Source organism: Tasmannia lanceolata, unplaced genomic scaffold, assembly GCF_043159265.1.
Source record: "Tasmannia lanceolata isolate RefF3 unplaced genomic scaffold, GAP_Taslan_0.1 ptg000013l, whole genome shotgun sequence".
NCBI lineage: Eukaryota > Viridiplantae > Streptophyta > Magnoliopsida > Canellales > Winteraceae > Tasmannia > Tasmannia lanceolata.
In genome coordinates, this window is record NW_027518690.1 from 14,399,827 (window position 1) to 14,418,753 (window position 18,927).

The following is an 18,927-nucleotide window of genomic DNA, read 5'->3' on the forward strand; positions in this document are numbered from 1 at the left end:
TTAAAATTTCAGGTACCCATTTCATGTAAACTTTCAATTCCCAACATCCAATTCCGAATCCATAACCACACACACAAGATTTCATTTACATATATAGTCCAACAATTGAAAAATAATACAAGATAAAATTATAAAAAAGAAAGAGGATTAAAGTAGAGAAGATGGACGGCTGAGATTGAAACTCATCTCACTGGGGACGATTGCTTCGAACAGAGACCTGGGCCGGAAGTGGCCGGCCAGTGCCGGTCCCACCGCAGCTGCTACAAGCCATCCGGCCGGACCCAGCGCAGGTCCGGCAGCCCACGTCACCATCCGACCACCGAGAACAGAGGCAACTCACTCGCCCGGTTCCTTTACAACTCGCGCAACGAGTCCACTCACCACCACCCGCCATGGGCTTTTGTTCGATCACAGACTTAACCAACGCGGCGCAGGCTATCACCCCCAGCCCTGTTGCTAGCTGAGATACCACGACGATCGGACCCATGTTCTCTTCTTATCCTGCGCACCCCACCTCAGTTTCTTATCTCCTTAAACTTCACTCCCGGGAGAACAGAGATTTTGAGATATTTTTTTAATAAGGGAGTTGGTGTGGTGAGAGAGTTGGCCACGCTAGGGTTTGGAAGTTTGTAGGAATTTGCGTGGAGGGTTGGGAAACTGTGGGTTTGGATTTTTGTGTTGTGCTTCTTTGCTTTTTGGCCTCTTATTTTGTATGCACAAAGATTTTTGTGGGGTGTGCCGACCAACAACATTCTAGTGAGATCAGGCGCCAGCAAATTATATCCAACGTAGCCTTGATTTGATAATGGCACCCATCACTTTATTCTGTCAGTCACTTGTTTTCTCGGGAAAGGAAAAGAAAATGTTTCCCGAGAATTTGACATGGCATTAGGAAATGAAATCCAGGGAAACTGTGTAGGAAAAGGTTTCCCACGCTTGCTCACGTGTGCAGGAACTGCACAGGAAAAGGTTTCCCGAGAAACAGCTTGCCCACATTTTTCCACTAGTTTTCTCGGGAAAGCAAATCCGACCAAAATAGTGGAATTTGGTTTCCCACACTTGTGAGAAAATAGACATTTCCACATCATTTTTGGCAATTTCCATATCATTATTTGTCATTTTCCACCTAGGCTTGTTACTTTCTCAGGAAAGCAAGTGAACACCAGAATTCTATCTTGTCAAAGAAAAAAGAGGTTTTCAAGGGATTTGCTTTCCCGGGAACGCAAGTGAACAGAGCCTCAAGGGTTTTTCATGGTGTAAGCCTGTAAAGTAATAATGTATAGCATTTTTTTTAAAAGTATTGTATGACCCACACCACAGGGGATCCAAGCCGGCCATTTGATCGCCTACAACTTAAATAAGTTGTGCCCCAAAAATCATTTCATTGGATGATTGTAGTCCTTTGATTTATAGATAAACTGCATATTAACTGGAAAAAAACTCTACTCAAAATAGAGTTTTTGATACTGGTACAACTTGGGTCGGGTTCAACCTAAAAAAATCGCTGGTCGGTTTGTGCTTGAGCCGGGTCGGGTTTAGTTTGAGGTGATAAACCGGCATCAAAATAAAAAAATTTACCATTTTCCTGCTTTTTAATAACATAAACATCTAAAGGGGAAAGATAATAGATATCACCATAACCGGGTCAACCCGACTCAACATGACCCAAATTGGGAAATTGGGTCGGGTTCGGGTCAAGTTCAGATTGAGATATTAATTTTTCGGGTTGGGTTGGATTAGCCTTCGTCGGGTTGAGAGTCGGGTCGGATTCGGGTTGATAATTTAGAGTTTCGGGCTGGGTTCAACCCTACCCAACCCATGCAAGTTGCACCCTTAGTTCTTGAGTAGTGGGAGAGGAGTAAGAAGGGTGTGAGAGGGTGAGAAGTGGTTGAAAACGGGGAAAAGAAAAACTCTACTCGAAATAGAATTTTATTTGTACTAGAAACTTAGCACTATCTCCTTACTTCTGCGGTCCCGCCCTCTCAATTTCTCTCTCTGTCTCACTCTTTCTACCACCTCTCTCACCGCTTGCCAAAATAACATTACCTGAAAAAAAATTTCATGGTTTCCAACACATGGCTATATTGCCAATACAATGTCTGAAACAAATGAAAATAAAACATTTTAGTAAAATAACTCCCTCAGTCATTCATCAATTCACCAACCCAGCCGAGTTGACTCAGTTTTATTTTGGTCGAGTTCTCACTAGAGTTCGAATTTTGCCTCACGGGGTCAATAAAAAACACCTTTAACTCGCCAAAATAAGAAATTAATCACAACAATAATTAATTTGTCCAAAAAATAAGAAATTGATCACAACAATAATTAATTCATCCAAATCAACGCCTTTCTCAGCGGAAACACTTCCAATCCACCATTTGGATGGCTAGGATCATCTAATAGAGAACATTTTTGGGCCATTGATCACCATCCAATAGGCCCCACCACATGCATGCATCAATCACCATCAAATAGGCCCCACCATCGTATAATACCTCTTCTCAGGGAAGTATTCACCCCCTATTCCTGCCCATGCTACGCCCTAGCGTATTTATCTATGCTGCTGGTGTCCCAAGTAATCACAAGGGGCGGGATATATCGCTTTTTATTTATTTATGACTACTCTTTTTACGCTACAAGTACAAGGGGGGAGGCCAGGGGAAGAAAAGGGAGTGAATATTTCATTTCTCCTCTTCTAAGTTCCAATTGCTCGTGTTTGCAACAACACATACGTGTTCGAACACGAGTTTGCACAAGCCTCCCTCATGGGACGTGGGATTTTCTAAGGAGAAATGTGGAGCATAAAAAAGCTAAGCTTTGTTCCAATACCAACGGTGGGGCCCACGTAACAGCTCAATCCTGTGATTCAGCCATAAAAAATCGCCAACGGGGCCTTCCGCCAAATTTCAAATTCACTATAAAAAAATTTCAAATTCGCCTAAAAAAGGGTGCCGAACTCAAAAGGGCATTCCCCGATTTGGATGGGGGACCGGGGACTGGATGGCTTTGGGTCCGCCCAGCCAATTCAATATCTTGCATTATGCCATTATCATCATTATAAAAAAAAAAAAATTATATTTTTAAAATTCCAAATCTGCCCTTTTGTTCTTGCCTTTAAGTGGGCAGCGTGGGGATGGCAATTCTATGCCATCCTTGAAGCAGGGCGGGACGGGAATGCCCCGCCCCACGCCGCCCCTTTGCTAGCCCTTAGCAAGAGGGTACTTTCGTGATTAAATCACTTGAATGATCAAAAGATATTACTCTATCTGTAATTTTCAAATTGAAGGATGGTTCACTGCTTGAGGATAAATTACCCCCTTTAACGGTTTTCTGTAAGGCGAGGATATTTTTGTGATATCTTTTTCCGTCTACAAAGGAATAAAAAGCTTGAAAACTTTCCCAAGAGTCCCATACGAACATGATGTGGGGTATCTTTTTTTTAGAATCCTGTTACAAGCCTATTTATTAATAGTGGAGTTGAACGGTCCATTAGTTTCTTTATTTTTAGTAGTAGGACTTTCCATAAGTCATGTTTCTATTTTATTAAAGAAAATCCAAGTTTGTTTAAGTAATTTGCTATTTGTTTGCTATTATTTTTAGGAGTTAGAATATATCTAGTAGTTTTATTTAGCAAAGCTGTAAATACCCTACGTGAAAGGGTGTTGCACGATTGATTTGTTTTGAAACAAGGAATTCTATTCTTTCTTGGTTAGAGAAAGTGCTATTTTACTCGTTCTTCGTGGATTCGTTGAACATCCCTTCGTGGATTCGAAGGTTTATTCCGATCGGTGTTGATATTGATTAACCTCGACTCGTTCTTTGCTCTTCCGGCTACGCAGGTGGTATCTGAAATGAGAGTGTGACAACCCAAGAGGGGGGGTGAATTGGCTATTTAAAAATTCTTGGCTTAATTAGGTGGATTATTAAAGTTAATTTACTTATTAAGCACTAATTAGTCAAACCCTTGTTTTAAATAAGCAAGACAAACAATTTAGGATTTAGATATTACTTTATCTTTTATGTGTTCTAACCCTTGTTCAATGAATAACAAACATAAATCCTTACTATTCTAAAAGCCTAGACCAACGAAAGTTAGTCAACCATCTTTTGTCGAAATTCCATCTATGTCCTGCCTATCTTTTTGTAAAACTTCCAAATAGGTCCCAATTTTTCAGGGCATTCTCGTCATATCAGCATCCTCCTTTGCCCCTCTATATGCGTCCAAAATTCTAGCATCACGTAAATTCGTCTCGTGAGTTGCCCCTTCCTATTTCCGTCTGTATCCCCGAATGTGTTTTCCTAAATCTTCCTTATATGTCATATTTCAAAAGGGCATTTACACCATTTCGCCCTGGTGAAGATTTGGATAGAAATCCCGCCAACTGTACTCTCCCCATGTCACGCATCCAGTTATTATTTTTTGTGCTTTCCTTCGGTTTCTCCGCAAACAGAACACGTGCCCCTACATAGGCCTTCGGTTTCTCCGCATTAGCAGAATACGTGTCCCACTTTCGCATTGAATTAGAAATGGGGTTTTTAACAAAAAACTCCACCCACGTGTGTATAGTTCTCCTCTCGAGCTCTCCTCCACCTTCGTAGGTTTTTAGCTTCTCGGGCTCTCTCTTCCATCACCGTATGGTTTTTGAATGCTGGGCATTCCGTGTACACCAAACGATCTACTTGGCATTTGCAACATGGGCCAATTTTCGAATTGGGGTGCTTCCCTTCTCTTTTTTGTTCTATTTTTCTTTCTTTTTCCAAACCTAATTTTATCTTTGTTTTGAATTTCTTTCTATGCAGATGATTTGGTGGATTTTTTTGTTTTTTTCCCCTTTTTTATTTTCTTCTTGTGCCGATGCCGCTCCATCTCTCCAGTCTGGAACTTTCAGTGTAAACATCAAGGTGCGTCAAGTTTCTCTACAACAGTAAGAGAATCAAAGATGAAATGGGAATGGAAATCCGTGTTGATCTTTTAATGAGGAGAACAATAACTATATTGGCCCGATTGTGAAATAGGATCGAAGACGAGAGGGGGTGAGACTTGAGAAGGAAGGAGTGGAGAAAGCATAAAGAGAGCATGAGAAATCCCACTACAGTTTTTCATTTTTCATTTTATTGCCAATCTTAATTAATTTGAGTCAGCATCTCTCGTGATTGATTCAATGTCTACAAGAGGTTTCCTAGATTTTGAGTTCTTTATTCCATTTGATTTGACGAATTTATCAAATAAAAAATAATTTCAATGAAATTTGGAGTATCAGTTACCTGAAAAATGTATAAACTGAAATAATTAGATTTCTTTGTCTACAAGATATTATCATTTTGAGTTATGTACATATGATAAATTCCTACACTTCAGTGGGGTTTTTTTTTTTTTTTTTTTTTGAATGGCAAAAGACAATTTTAAGATTCTTACACTTTAGTTTCTACGAACGAGTTGCATATATTTATCTTTGAGATTTTCTATAAATGCTGTTTTCTCCCTCCTGATATTTAGTTGACAAAATGTTTGTGAGGTAGGAGCCGAGGAGGAGGGAGGAGGTGAGACTTGGGGAGGAGGGAGGAGGTGAGACTTGGGGAGGAAGGAGTGGAATTTGATATATTGTAGCATACTATACTGCAATTGAATTGTTTTGCCTTCCATGAGGGGTTTAAGATTTTTGTTTACTAGCTTACAGATGTGGTTGATGAACAATGTATTTTTTCTCTCGATACATACAGATACAGTTCCTTTTTTTTTTCTCCTGCTTCATAAAGCTAACTTTGCTTGCTACTGGTTCTCTTATTGGGGTTTTTTATGTCTTTTTTTCCAAGATTTTAGGGTGAGGTTTAGATTACAATTGGTTTAGGTTTTTCTCGTATTTATTTGTTCTTAAGTACTCTTGCTTCCCTATAAATCACGTCTTAGTTTTTATCAATGGTTGTGGCTTTTATTCTTATATTGGGTACCAAGAATCTTTTTCCCCCTAATGTAGGGATTTTAGAATAAAGTTGAAATTGTAGTTAATTTTTTTTGCTGTTGTTGCAGTACTTTGGTGTCGTAGACGAATGGTTTGGAAAATCCTTAGCACCATGAAGTAAGCTCTGTTGTTTCGTTCTTTCCTGTCTCTTTTTTATGAAATTATGTCAGAACAAGACCGACTATTGTTGATTTTCCATATCCTCAATAGGTTTCAGTTTCTATGCTTACTTTTCCCGAGAATAAACTCTTATGATTGACGGGCCTCTTTTTGATGCTGAGTGAACTCATGTTTTAATTACTCTGAAATCACATGGGTGTGATCAATCATTTTCCCAAAGGGGTAGATCAAATTTCAGTAATCTTCTGCGTGTACGATTGGTTCTCCAAGAACTAATTACATTAACTTTAGCTTGGTATGCAATAATTTCATATATATGGTACCTTCTTACACATTAAATTATTATTTTTTGTAGTTTCAAAAGTTGGATTCTTTTTATTAAAGGCTTCAAATGTTGAATTCTTGAATAGCTTGAGTCAATAAAGATAGATGTTGCAGCACTCCCTTTCAGTATATTTTTCATCATTGTAATTAGTTTATCCACATCAAGAAATAGAATGATTTATAGTATATAAAAAGTGAAAAACAAAGGCTATAAAAGATTTCCTAATTGATTTAAAAAAAAAAAGCTTTCCTAATTTATGTATGCTGAATTGAGAAAATGTCATTTCTACATTCCACATTGGATATTCGTGCTTTCCCTCACAAAATGTATATGACAATAGGCGCGCATCCACCATCAATTTGTCTTATTCCAGTTGCATCATTTGTCTTATTTCAGTTGCATCACTTCTTCACATATAGGACAGACAGACTTGGGTTTCAAGCCTAATTTTAATATACATGTTCCTTTATTAGGTTTTCCCCCTTTTTTGATTTGTGTGCTAAAAAATCTCCAAATAAAAAACAGTTATACGACATATATGGCTTTTCAAGGAGTAAGGTAACAAGTCAAACTCCTTCACCGTAGACTGTGTGCTTAGCTTGGGGTGGTGATTAACAAGAAAGTGTGTGTTGGGCTTGGGGTAGTGATTAACAAGACAGATATTTGCACAATTTCTCATAGAATGCTTGGATTATTTGACAAATAATCCAACCAATAAGGAAATTAAATTTGCTCGTAAAACAAGGGAAGTATACTTCACTGATGGACATCATTTTAATTGTTAAGGGGTCAAATAACCATTGCAGGTGAGGAAAAAAAAAAAGATGGCAAGTTAGCCAACCCGAATTTTGGTCTGTAGACAGCACCCACCATCTGATCTTGATTCGACTTCGTTGGGAGTTTTATATCCAGAAAATTCTTAAGGGACTACAATCATTCGTTAGCAATAAATGAGTCTCAGGAGTTACTCTCCAAGTTTGTCTTATGTTCATGTATCACTTTCTATCAACCGCGCAACCATATCTGTGTAGGCTGATCAATCATTTCTTCTGAAGTCCAGTTACTCTAACAAGTGCCTAGATTGCAGCTCACCTCAAGCTACAGTCAGTGTACATGCTCTTGAAGAGGTGCTATAATTTGTTTGGAAATACTCTTTGTATGAGTCGCCTCAATGTTTTGTGGTTATGCTGTAGCTGTATATTCTTCAAAGAAACAAAGTTGGAAAAGAAGGTACAATTGAAGAATACCTTCAATTGCAAAGGCCGGTGGTGCACATACAATTGTGTTTTCAAGAAAAATAAGCTTTATTTCTTTGCTGCAGATGGTCTTTCTCTTAGTTATTGATATCTCTTCTGTTTAAAAATTCCATTGGATTTAAATGTTAATGGCAGTTCCAACTTCCAAATGCTTCATGATGGGTAATCTTTTAGATTTATAGCCTTCCTATTAGAGTTTTCATCTTGTTTTATAAATATTCAGTGATTGTAGCTTCTTTTAATTCATATTTATCTATAATTCTGTAGGTTTAACATTATTTTATTTAAATGAAATGAAAGATTATAATAACATTATTATAGGGAATCATTCCCAAGGAAAGTTTTTAGATTCGTTGTTGCTGCTGTTAGCATTACTAAGGCAGAATTTTCTAATCGACTGTTATGAAATCAGATTTATGCTCTTAAATAAACTTGCATATCTCAGGAAACAGAGCCTTGGATACCCACCTTACTTACATATCTCATGTCATTGTCAACGAACTACATCCTAATTGCAACAGAAAATCAAAATAAATAAATAAAAGACAAAAGATAAAATACTTTTGTGGAGTATTTTATCATCAGCAAAGCCAGTTCCTTACATTAGTTACGAGCACATGCAAACAAAGGACTCTAATCTGAGAATAATATCTTTACATTGCACCACACAAAATAAAATCAGTTTTCTATTGAAAAGCAAATGTGTTTATGCATCATTCAAAAAACGAATATGAAATTTATGTACTTTCAAGAAAAAATGTTAAGAACAAAATAGTGCACATAGTTTAATTCCTTCCATGAGTTGCATTTTATTTCCCCATGTTTTTTAGGCACTACCTGCATTTCCAAATTTCTAAATTGTATATAAAATTGAATCAAAAGAGTGATAGTTCTTCTTATAAGAATAAGGGTGCCTGATTGTCTGAAATCTTTGACATTTTAAAACTATCTAATAGAAAACTTGAACATTTTTAAGACTATTCAGCCAAGACAATCTGATGGATTTATTTGTTATAAAAGAAACTGAAAGCGAAACATTTTCTGATGAGAAATGTTTAATAGCATAGATACACGGGAGGTTAAATTATCTCAAGGCATTTTAAATTTTGAACTCTTTTACAAACTATTCAGGCAAGACATCTATATTGGATTTTATACTATGATTTGTGGAGACGGACACGAGTGACAGAGAGTGTTGGACACTCCCAAAATTAGAAACAGAGACACGCCTAAAATAGAGAGTACATGTAATCATGATTTGTGGACATGGATTTGTGTGCCGAGTTTCGACATGGATATGAGGTACCTAACATGGCAACCTCTAAAAATCTAGAAATAATGTCACACTCATACACATGCATATATATTAAGTTACTAACACTTCTAGCAGTACACTTAAGTCTAAAAGAGTGTCGACACGGGTATCGCATCGGACATGACACGACAAGTGTGTTGCAATAAATTCAAAGTGTGTCAGCCAAATCATAGATTTTATATGAAAGCCGGTTGAAGACTATGCAAGACAAGAAGCTCAAGCCACTTACCACATTTGCAGAATTTGCAGCCAAAACCAGTTCACGTTGAGCAAGTTACAAAATCAGGTTATTTCAAGTGTTGTACCTAACCACATGTCCCTTCAATGTCTGCTAATAATAAGAGCAAAGAAGAACATGAGGTAGGCTGTGAAGCAAAGGAATGGCTGGAAGTTTGGTTGGTGAGTATTTTGCAGCAAAGAAGAACTTGAGGTGGGCTGTGAAGCAAAGGAATAATTGGAAGTTTGGTATGGGAGTATTTTGCAAAGGAGATGCTCAAGGGACTGGACCTAAACCTTGTGAGGGAGATTTATTGTATTTGAACCCCTCCAAATTTGTTGTAGTTTCTGGCAGCTAGTTATCTGATGATTAGTTGTCTGTGAGGTACCATAGCTGCTTGCTAAAGCAGCAACTGGGTTTTAATGGATGAGATCAGTACTTGAAAATCAAGTTTTATCAAAGTTTTTCAGGTTTAATTTTTGCGGCTTCACTATTATTTATGATTATAATCTGTTTTCTAATACCTACCAACAGTCCACTGCGGTTTTGAGCAGGCTTTCAACAAAAAAACAACCCATGGTTTTGAATAGATTGCTTTTGATGGGATAAAGAATGTTTTGTATGACACAAAATGAGCCCTGATATTGAATATATTGACATAATATCTGTGAAAATACATATTTGAAGGCTTGAGAAATCATATACATGTGAAAAGTAAACCATGCTGTAAAATATCTTAGTCGCCGCACGTGCATTTGCACGTGCATCTTTTACTAGTATAAGTAAAGGGTAGAGTTTACCGATCACCACAAGTGCAACCACAAGGCACAAGATTTATAGTGGTTCGGAAGAAGAAGCAACCACAAGGCACAAGATTTATAGTGGTTCGGTCTATCACAAGACCTACTCCACTCTTTCGAGTTTACCTCCTTGGAGACTCCACTAAAAGATGAGATTCTTCAATGGTGAATCTCTAAGCCGTACACCACCTTCTCCAATCTCCAAAGGGAACAAACCATTTCTGCACGAAGCCTTGCGAGGGGGCACTCCCTCTTACAATTGATTCTCCTTTCTTAACGGGCCGAATCGGAGACCTTCAAATACAAATGTAGAAATAAAATATAACTCTCTGAGGACTACAAAAGTTTAAGCTCACAAACTCTCCAAGAAAGATGAAATGTAAAAGCCCTAATGGAGATCCTCTTGATAGAATGTAAAAATACAAGTGCAAAGAGGTTAAACTTTTGATATGAAAGTTTTTAACTCAAAAGGATGGGATATGATCTTTCAAAATGTTCAAAAGCTTACTTAGATAGGTTTCGATAGTGTATATATAGCCCATTTGAAAATATGACCGTTTGTGGGTAAAACTGTAAAAAACTAGGTTGAAAAAGTCAAGGCCCGCAAGCCCCAACAGCTAGTTTGCCAGACCGGCATGGTCAACCGAGCTACAGCGGTCGCCTGCCTTTATCGACCTTCCTTTTTTATTTTCAAATTTCTTACCGTCGCGGTCGACCAGCCCATGGCGGTCGCCCGGCGATGACTATCTGTTTGAATAAAAATCTGACTCAAAAATCTATCCGCGGTCGACCAGCCCATGGCGGTCGTCCTCCCAAACCATGCTGGAATGGTTCTGCTTCAACAAAACCATTTCCGCGGTCGTCCGGCTCACCCCGGTTGACAGACCCGCTATTTGAAGCCAGCAACCAGCCCGCTATTTGAAGCCAAGTGCTAGATTTCCAGCCTTGCTTCCGTGGTCGCCCGGGAAACCCCAGTTGACCGGCCCTGTATAAAATTCCATTTTAACTTTAAAAGTTCAGGGTCTTGGGCCATGGTCTTTTGGCTTTAGTCCTAGCTTTTCAGAACACATTTTAGGGTGTGTGTATGGTTTCCAAAGATGTAAAATATTATGTGTGAAAACCATTTGAAAACCTATTGAAAGTGCATTTAACATAAAATAAAGAGGACTCCAAAATATATTCTAAAAGTGTATACCATTGAGTCTTCTTGGAATGTCTTGGCTTCTTGGCACTTTCTTTGACTCCTTTGACTTGCGAGTGAACATCTTGAACTTGACTTGGCTCTTGTGACTCTCTCTAATCTTCAAGACATGTTGAGAGGTACATGAGGTGTCACCATGTTAGTTCATCTCCAAGCTTCTTCTTAACACTTCCTAGGGAACTTGTGGGATCTTCATCTCGAGCTTCTTTGACTTGAATATCTTCCGAGGATGATCTCTCCCATGTGTGTACAAGCTCTTTGGTCCATTGTGCATGTTGATCCTCAAACCATGTGTTAGATGAGTTGTGTAATGACGATATAACGTATCAAATTCTTGTATAGAGCACAACACCTCAAAGCAACACATTAGTCCATTGATGCTAATCAATTTGGGCTTGCTAGCATCAAAACAATAAGGTAAGGTGAATAATTGAACCCATGGGAACCCTTGGGCTTACAATATCAAAGCCTTGCTACTTTCCATGGCTTCTCACGGAGAATAAGAAAATCAAGAAACTGTGACAGTGGAGATGTTTAATTCTCTCCAGGCTTCCATTAATCAAATAGCGGAGCAATTGGCACAGTTGAATCCTATTGAGCTTGAGCAACACCAAATCGGCGATGGTGATCGGCAACGGGGCGCTCAAGCTCTAAATCGAGTTCGGCGTTCTCGCACAAGAGTTACATATTTTCCCAATGATGATTACTCTAGCGAGGAGGAATTTGACGACATTGTCTACCCAAGACATACTAGTGGTCGTGTTCCACAAACCACGGTTCGTGATCGCGAATATCGTATTAAGGTGGATTTGCTTGAATTTAATGGCCAGCTACACATCGAAGATTTTCTTGACTTGCTCGCACGGTCGAGAGATTTTTTTCGACTAGATGGAAATTCCCCAGGAGAAAAAGATAAAACTTGTGGCCATCAAACTCAAGGGAGGTGCTTCGGCATGGTGGGAACAACTACAACATTCTCGTACAAGGATGGGAAAGCGACCAATCCGGACGTGGGCACGGATGTGTCAAATCCTTCGTGAGAGATTTCTTCCCATTGATTATGAGCAGGTATTCTTTCAACAGTACCAAAATTGTAGCCAAGGTAGTAGATCGGTTCGAGATTATACAGAAGAGTTCTACCTGCTATCGTCAAGAAACGATATTTCAGAGACCGAGGCACAACGAGTGGCACGCTACAAAATAGGTCTTCATCAAGCAATTTATGATCAAATCGCACTCCACCCGATTTTGACGTTGACTGAGGCGGTAAAGATGGCAGAACAAATTGAGACCATGATCAATCGGTCGGCCCATAAGGATTTTTATGAGAGTCAAACCGTGATAGAGACGCCTCAAATGATAATTCTAACAACGAAAGAGAAGGCTGTTTTGGATCCTCTTGTTGGGATCAACAAGTTTGCCCAAGCGTTCCTGACAAGAGGAAGAGGATGTGGGGATGTCCCTAGTACTTCGGCAACGACCCAAGTTCCACGACGAGATCCATATGAGTCGCAGTTTGAGCAACGAATCATATACTACAAGTGCAACCAAGTGGGTCACAAATCCAATCAGTGTCCCCAGGTGGCCAGCGTACGATTTGATCTAGCCGTTTTCGACGAACGTGAAGAAACTGAAGAAGAGTATGAAGAGGAACAAGATAAAGAAGATCATATTCCTACTACTTGTGCTCCAGGACGATCCTTGGTGATGCATCGTGTTATGTGCACATCAAAAGTAGAGAAATCTACGCAACACAACAATCTCTTCATATGCAAGTGTATGGTCAAAGAAAGGGTTTGCAACGTCATCATTGATGGAGGTAGCATGGAGAATTACGCATCAGAGGATATGGTAAAGAAGCTCAAGTTAAAGACAGAGAAACACACTACTCCCTACAAGCTTGGTTGGATTTCAAGGGCTAATGAAAAAAAAGGTAACAGAACGTTGTCGTATTCCTTTTGAAATTGGTGCTTTCAAAGATGAAGGTATTTGAGATGTTATCAATATGGATACATGTCATCTTTTGATGGGGAGGCCTTGACAATTTGACAGGGATTCAATTCATAAGGGAAGAGATAACGTCTTTGTTGTTCATCAAAACAACAAGAGTTATGCACTTCAACCTTTGGCGGATGAGAAGGACCCTAAAGCTTGTCAAGTGGAGGGGCAATCATGTTTGGAGGTAAATGAATCGCTTGCCAAATCCAAGAAGAAAGTGTTACGAGACAGCGTCAAAAAGAAGCAAAACATGCCTATTGAATCTAAAGCTAAGTACAACGCGGAAAAAGAAAAGCATCGGCGTTGCAAGGATGAAGTTGGAGGTGCTATGACGACATTGCCAATGAACTTGAGGCCGAGTTCTCTTCAAGTGGAGGGGAATGACGTGGTCATATCTTCTTTCGGCTATAAAGGAATAAAAAACTTGTAAACTTTCCCAAGAGTACCATGCAACATGATGTGGGTTATCGTTTTTTTAGAATCCTGATACAAACCTATTTATTAATAGTGTAGTTGAACGGTCCATTAGTTTCTTTGTTTTTAGTAGTAGGACTTTCCATAAGTCATGTTTCTATTTTATTAAAGAGAATCCAAGTTTGTTTAGGTAATTTGCTATTTGTTTGCTATTATTTTTAGGAGTTAGAATATATCTGGGAGTTTTGAGAATCCAAGTTTGTTTAGGTAATTTGCTATTTGTTTGCTTTTATTTTTAGGAGTTAGAATATATCTGGGAGTTTTATTTAGGGATGGAAAGTAAAGCTATAAATACCCTATGTGCAAGGGTGTTGCCCGATTGATTTGTTTTGAAATAAAGAATTTTCTTCTTTCTTGGTTAGAGAAAGCGCTATTTTACTCGTTCTTCGTGGATTCGTCGAACATCCCTTCGTGGATTTGAAGGTTTATTCCGATCGGTGTTGATATTGATCAACCTTGACTCGTTCTTCGCGCTTCCGGCTACGCCACCTTTGAGAAGAAAAAAAAGAGCTTCAAATTTCAGCCCCTAAATAGAATACAAACGACAAATGGATGCACATATACACATGAATGCATGTAATGTGTCTATTATATACTATTACATACACAGAAAGCTTGGGTAGTCACTAAGGTTATTTAAAACCTTACATATGTAAAGTTTCCTTTTACTATTAAACACCTTATAACTGTAAGCTTCTTTATAGTTATTATCTTATCATTTCTCAATAGCTATTGAATACCTTATTGTAGGCCCATGTGGCAACCAGAAGGGGGTGGGGTTGAATTGTTATAGAAGCTTTTGCCCTTGTTAAAAATTAATTAGAAAATTAAACCCAAGAACAAATTCCAAATAAAATCAAGGGAAGATAAAAATAAAGATGCATAAGAAAGATAAAAAGGGAAAGAAGATGTGCACCAAATTTTTATAGAGCTTCGACCCAAACACGGACCTAAATCCACTCCTTGAATATCCCCTTTGAGGCTTCCACTAACCGGACTCCTTGCGGGCCGTAGTCTGAGCCGTTTACAAGCTTTTGACCCCAAAGCTTCCTTCCCAGGGTGACTCCGCACCTCATACACTCTCCAACCTTCAAGGGTCTTCCGAGTGCCCTCCATCACAAATATCTTCGAGATTTTCAAAATATAGTGATTTTATTGCGACGTTTTGATAAAATGACAAGATCCCAAAATAATCCCAAGAGTTTAAAAATGTAAGCGATATTTTCATTTACCACGATAACATCGCGATAATATCAAGATATTTTTATTTTATATTTTATCTTAAGTTATATATTTTGATATGTTTTTAAATTATTTTATTTTTAATGATATAAATCTCAAAAAATAAAATAAATTTAATATACCCGAGATTTCCCCTTGCCATAAATTCCCCAGAACTATATTTGTGACATGGCATTACACAACAAGGATCTTCTGGGTGGGTGCCCTTGATCGATTACAATGAATGAAGGAAGAAACAAAGACTTCACTGAGGCAAATTACACAATACGCTCGCTGCGAAATTCTCTCTCAAAATAATTTACAGATGAAACATATTCTAATCCCTCAAAGTGAAAACTTATTGTAATCACGCAATTTTGCTACGTTTGGTTGCCAGAATTTTTTTTGATTCTTGGGACTTTTGTGGAATTTCCGCAGGAAACCCACGTTTGGTTGGTGGGCCCAAAATAATCTCAGGAACCAAAATAACCCCGCACGAAACCCAAGGAAGGAAAAAAAAAACTCCCAGGAACAAAAAATAAGCTTGTAGAAGAATTTTTTTTCTTCCCAACAATTCAAGCAACCAAACAAAGCACCATAGTCCGGTCAACCAAACATGGAATTTTTATTTTACTGGGATACTTCCAGGGAGTTTTTTTCCCACCAATCTCCCAGGAAGTTTTGGGGGGGTTAGTCGTGCAGGATTTTAATGTGCGGACTTCTCCATATTGTCCATGACTCTTTGGGGACTTGGACTTCAATGTGCGGACACTTGGGACTCTGGGGACTCCAGTGGGGACTTTTCAGAGTCATGCGGACATTGAAATCACCCGTTAGTTACATGAATTTGAAGTCCTAGAGTTTTAATTAGGGGTGGCCAGAACCGAACCAGACCCGAAGAACCGAACCGGAACCGAACTGTTTAAAAATACTTTGGGTCCGGTTCGGTTCCACTGATGAAGAACCGAACTTATACGGTTCGGTTCCGGGTCTAATGTTCTTGGTTCGGTTCTGGAACCGAAGAACCAAACTTTTGAATATATATATATAATATTTTTTATATTTCTATTATACATATACTTATTAATATAAATTACTTATAATATTAATGAGTAATAGTTAATACTATTCTTATAATAAGAAAGTAACTTATATTATAACTTTAATTAAAAGTTTTTATAAATTATAATTAGTAATTAGTAATTAGTCATTAGAACCAGAGAACCGAACCGGACCGAACCGATTATATTAGGTCCGGTTCGGTTCGGTCCTACTATGTACTACAGTTAGGGGTGTAAACGAGCCGAGCCGAGCCGAGCTTGGCCAGGCTCGGCTCGTTAAGCTCACAAGTGAGGCTCGGCTCGGTCAGGCTCGCGAGCCTTACCAAGCTCGGGTTATATTATGTTCACACCCCTCATCTTCCCTGGACAGCCCTACTAGTGTAATTTGACTACTTTTTTTACACTATGGGGGGTGGTCCTAGTAACAAATGGGGTTCCAAAAATGAAGTGACATATTTTGCCCCCCCCCCTCCCTTCACTCCATGGACAACCCTTTTAATGTATATATTAATATATAATATATATATTTAAATATATTAAATTCTTAACGAGCCGAGCCAAGCCGAGCCTTGCCTAACTCGGGCTCGGCTCGTTAAGGATTCGAGCCGAGCTCGAGTGAGCTTCCGAGCCCGAGCCAAAATTGACACCCTTAACTACGGTTCGGTTCGGTTCTTTCAGTTCATGGAACTGGGAACCGAGAATCGAAAAAAAAAGTAACCAAGGACCGAGAACCGAACCGGTTGGCCACCCCTAGTTTTAATAATCAATTTTTACAACCTATGGATTTGTGGGCCCTACAAAAATTTGAACCACCATTAACCACAACAGAGGAATACCACAATTAAACCCTAGAAGAGAAACATTCAAACCGCCATTTTGAATAGAGAAATACCACCGTTTTGAACCACGATTTAAATCCTAACAGAGACACATAGAATCCACAACAGAAAATAGCCTTGAACCATACCATAGAGAGATAACAAGGACACGTAACCACAGAGAAATACCACAAACAGATCCTAACAAGCACAGAGATGAGATGAGAGAGAGAGAGAGAGAGAGAGAGAGAGAGAGAGAGAGAGAGAGAGATATGGGTCTATTTACCTTTGGGTGAAGCCTCGTGATGTTGGGGAGAGAAAATTGTGCGATGCTGGAGAGGGGGAAATCATATTAGAGAAGGCTGTGTTTTTTTCTACGGGAACAAAGTAGTCGAGAATGGGTGTAATTGAAATTTCATCCGTTTGAGGTGAACTTTAGGGTTGGGCATTTTAGCATATGGCGGTGACTTTAAGTCCCATGCGATGCCAATTTCGTCAAATGTCCAGGACTCGCCACTAACATCTAACTTTAAGACGCGCATATAAAGTCGCACGCGACTAACAACTGATTCGTGAAGTCCGCAAAAGTTCACGGAAATATTTCTCGACTAACCCCCCCCTTTTTGTTCCACAAAAATCCCAAGAACTAAAAAAATTCAGGCAACCAAATGGAGAGAATAATATTATTCGAGGCTTCTAATTTCTTTCGTGAGTTAGGGCATGTTCGGCAACACTCTTCATTCTCACCTAAAGAATCGGGCGGAAACGGGGTGATGAGAAACTTTAGAAACAGTTATTTATCGCTTCAAAGAATTCTATTTTGTAGTCGAAAAAGTAGCAACAAATTTTGAAACGGACCTCAGCGGGTCACGCAGCCGAACAAGATTTTTGAGATTTTTTTGGCTTTCGTCATTCTCCACTCCTAAAAAGGGGGAAATCTCATAAAAGAATATTTGCCGAACATGCCTTTAGCTTTCACAGTTGGGCGTGACATTTCTCTAGCACGTTTGGACTTTGCTATGACGTGGCATAGTGAAGTTTGTCATGTGTTGGGCTGATCATGAATGGTGATCAGCACGCATAAGTAGCTAGCCTGTGAATAGTTTATTAGAAAGGTGCACACATGCATATTTAGCAAGTATTAGTCCGCCATCATCATCATCATTACCAGCTTACCCATCCCAAAAAAAAAAAAAAAAAAGAGATATAAACACAGCTTTTTAAATAGTATAATCTTTTCAGAATTTTACGACACAAAAGTTGAGATGGCCGAGTTGGTCTAAGGCGCCAGATTAAGGTTCTGGTCCGAAAGGGCGTGGGTTCAAATCCCACTCTCAACAAGTGATGCTTTTTCCAATTCTTTTAATTTCTGTATCGTTCAAGAATAAGAATATGATAATATCCCTCTGTTTATGGGGATTCAAAAAGGCAAGAGGATTTTAAGTAGGGGTGGCAATGGTTCGGTTTCGGTTCGGTTCGACCCCCAAACCGAACCGAACCGAAATTTGAATCGGTTTGGTTTTACCGAACCAAAACTGAATTTTCGGTTCGGTTCGGTTCCGCCAATTTTGCCACCCCTTACTCATAATAATTGGAAATATTCGGTTCGGTTTGATCCCCAAACTGAACCAAACCGAAATTTGAATCGGTTTGGTTTAACCAAACCGAAACCGAATTTTCGGTTCGGTTTAGGCTTGGTTCCGGTTCGGTTTGGCCAATTTTGCCACCCCTAATTTTAAGGCTTAGATTATTTGAAAGTAGAAAATGGGCATAGATTTTGAGTTTTTTTTTTTTCCATTTATTTAGACAATTTTATAACTATGAGGTAGAACCTAAGGTGGCTTGTCATATAGGATCAAATACTAACTTTGATCTGATCCGTTGATCTGAACGGCAACCATAATGCCAGCCAAATAGTGTTGAGATCACCTTGTTCGGATTATTCTAAGCCCTTGATCCCCCTTAATTACTATAATTGGTCTCATGCCACTTGTCCAACTAATCGAACGGTTGGGATCATATGATAATTTTCCACCATTTTTCCATGGCAAATGGATGGTCTAGATGCCCTGGATGTGTTTTCCATGTTTGGTGGCACAAACGTTTGGCATTCATTGAAAATTTGAAATGCCGATTCCTAACTCCACTTGACTCCCCAACA

General features: G+C 38.9%; 1 protein-coding gene, 1 long non-coding RNA gene and 1 other non-coding gene across 4 annotated transcripts; 2 read left to right on the top strand and 1 right to left on the bottom strand.

The window, feature by feature from the left end:
* LOC143889865 (uncharacterized) lies at window positions 1–671 on the bottom strand. Its single transcript, XM_077394242.1, has one exon. It carries the CDS (start codon window positions 485–487, stop codon window positions 188–190), a length of 300 nt encoding a protein of 99 aa, XP_077250357.1. The 5' UTR covers window positions 488–671; the 3' UTR covers window positions 1–187.
* Window positions 672–4,547: 3,876 nt separating this feature from the next.
* Window positions 4,548–7,804, top strand: LOC143890828 (uncharacterized). 2 transcript variants are annotated; one of them, XR_013255260.1, is made up of 4 exons: window positions 4,548–4,716; window positions 4,801–5,175; window positions 6,029–6,077; window positions 7,212–7,804. It is a non-coding gene; the product is annotated as an uncharacterized LOC143890828 (long non-coding RNA). The 2 variants fall into 2 exon arrangements; XR_013255259.1 differs by having other exon boundaries at window positions 6,029–7,804.
* A 10,221-nt stretch (window positions 7,805–18,025) lies between these two features.
* On the top strand, window positions 18,026–18,106 carry TRNAL-AAG (transfer RNA leucine (anticodon AAG)). The gene has a single exon. It is a non-coding gene; the product is annotated as a tRNA-Leu (tRNA).
* Window positions 18,107–18,927: the final 821 nt, after the last annotated feature.

What these genes read in the sequence shown, in the direction of transcription:
- LOC143889865 (XM_077394242.1), bottom strand. Translation starts at nt 487, where the DNA reads ATGGGTCCGATCGTCGTGGTATCTCAGCTAGCAACAGGGCTGGGGGTG.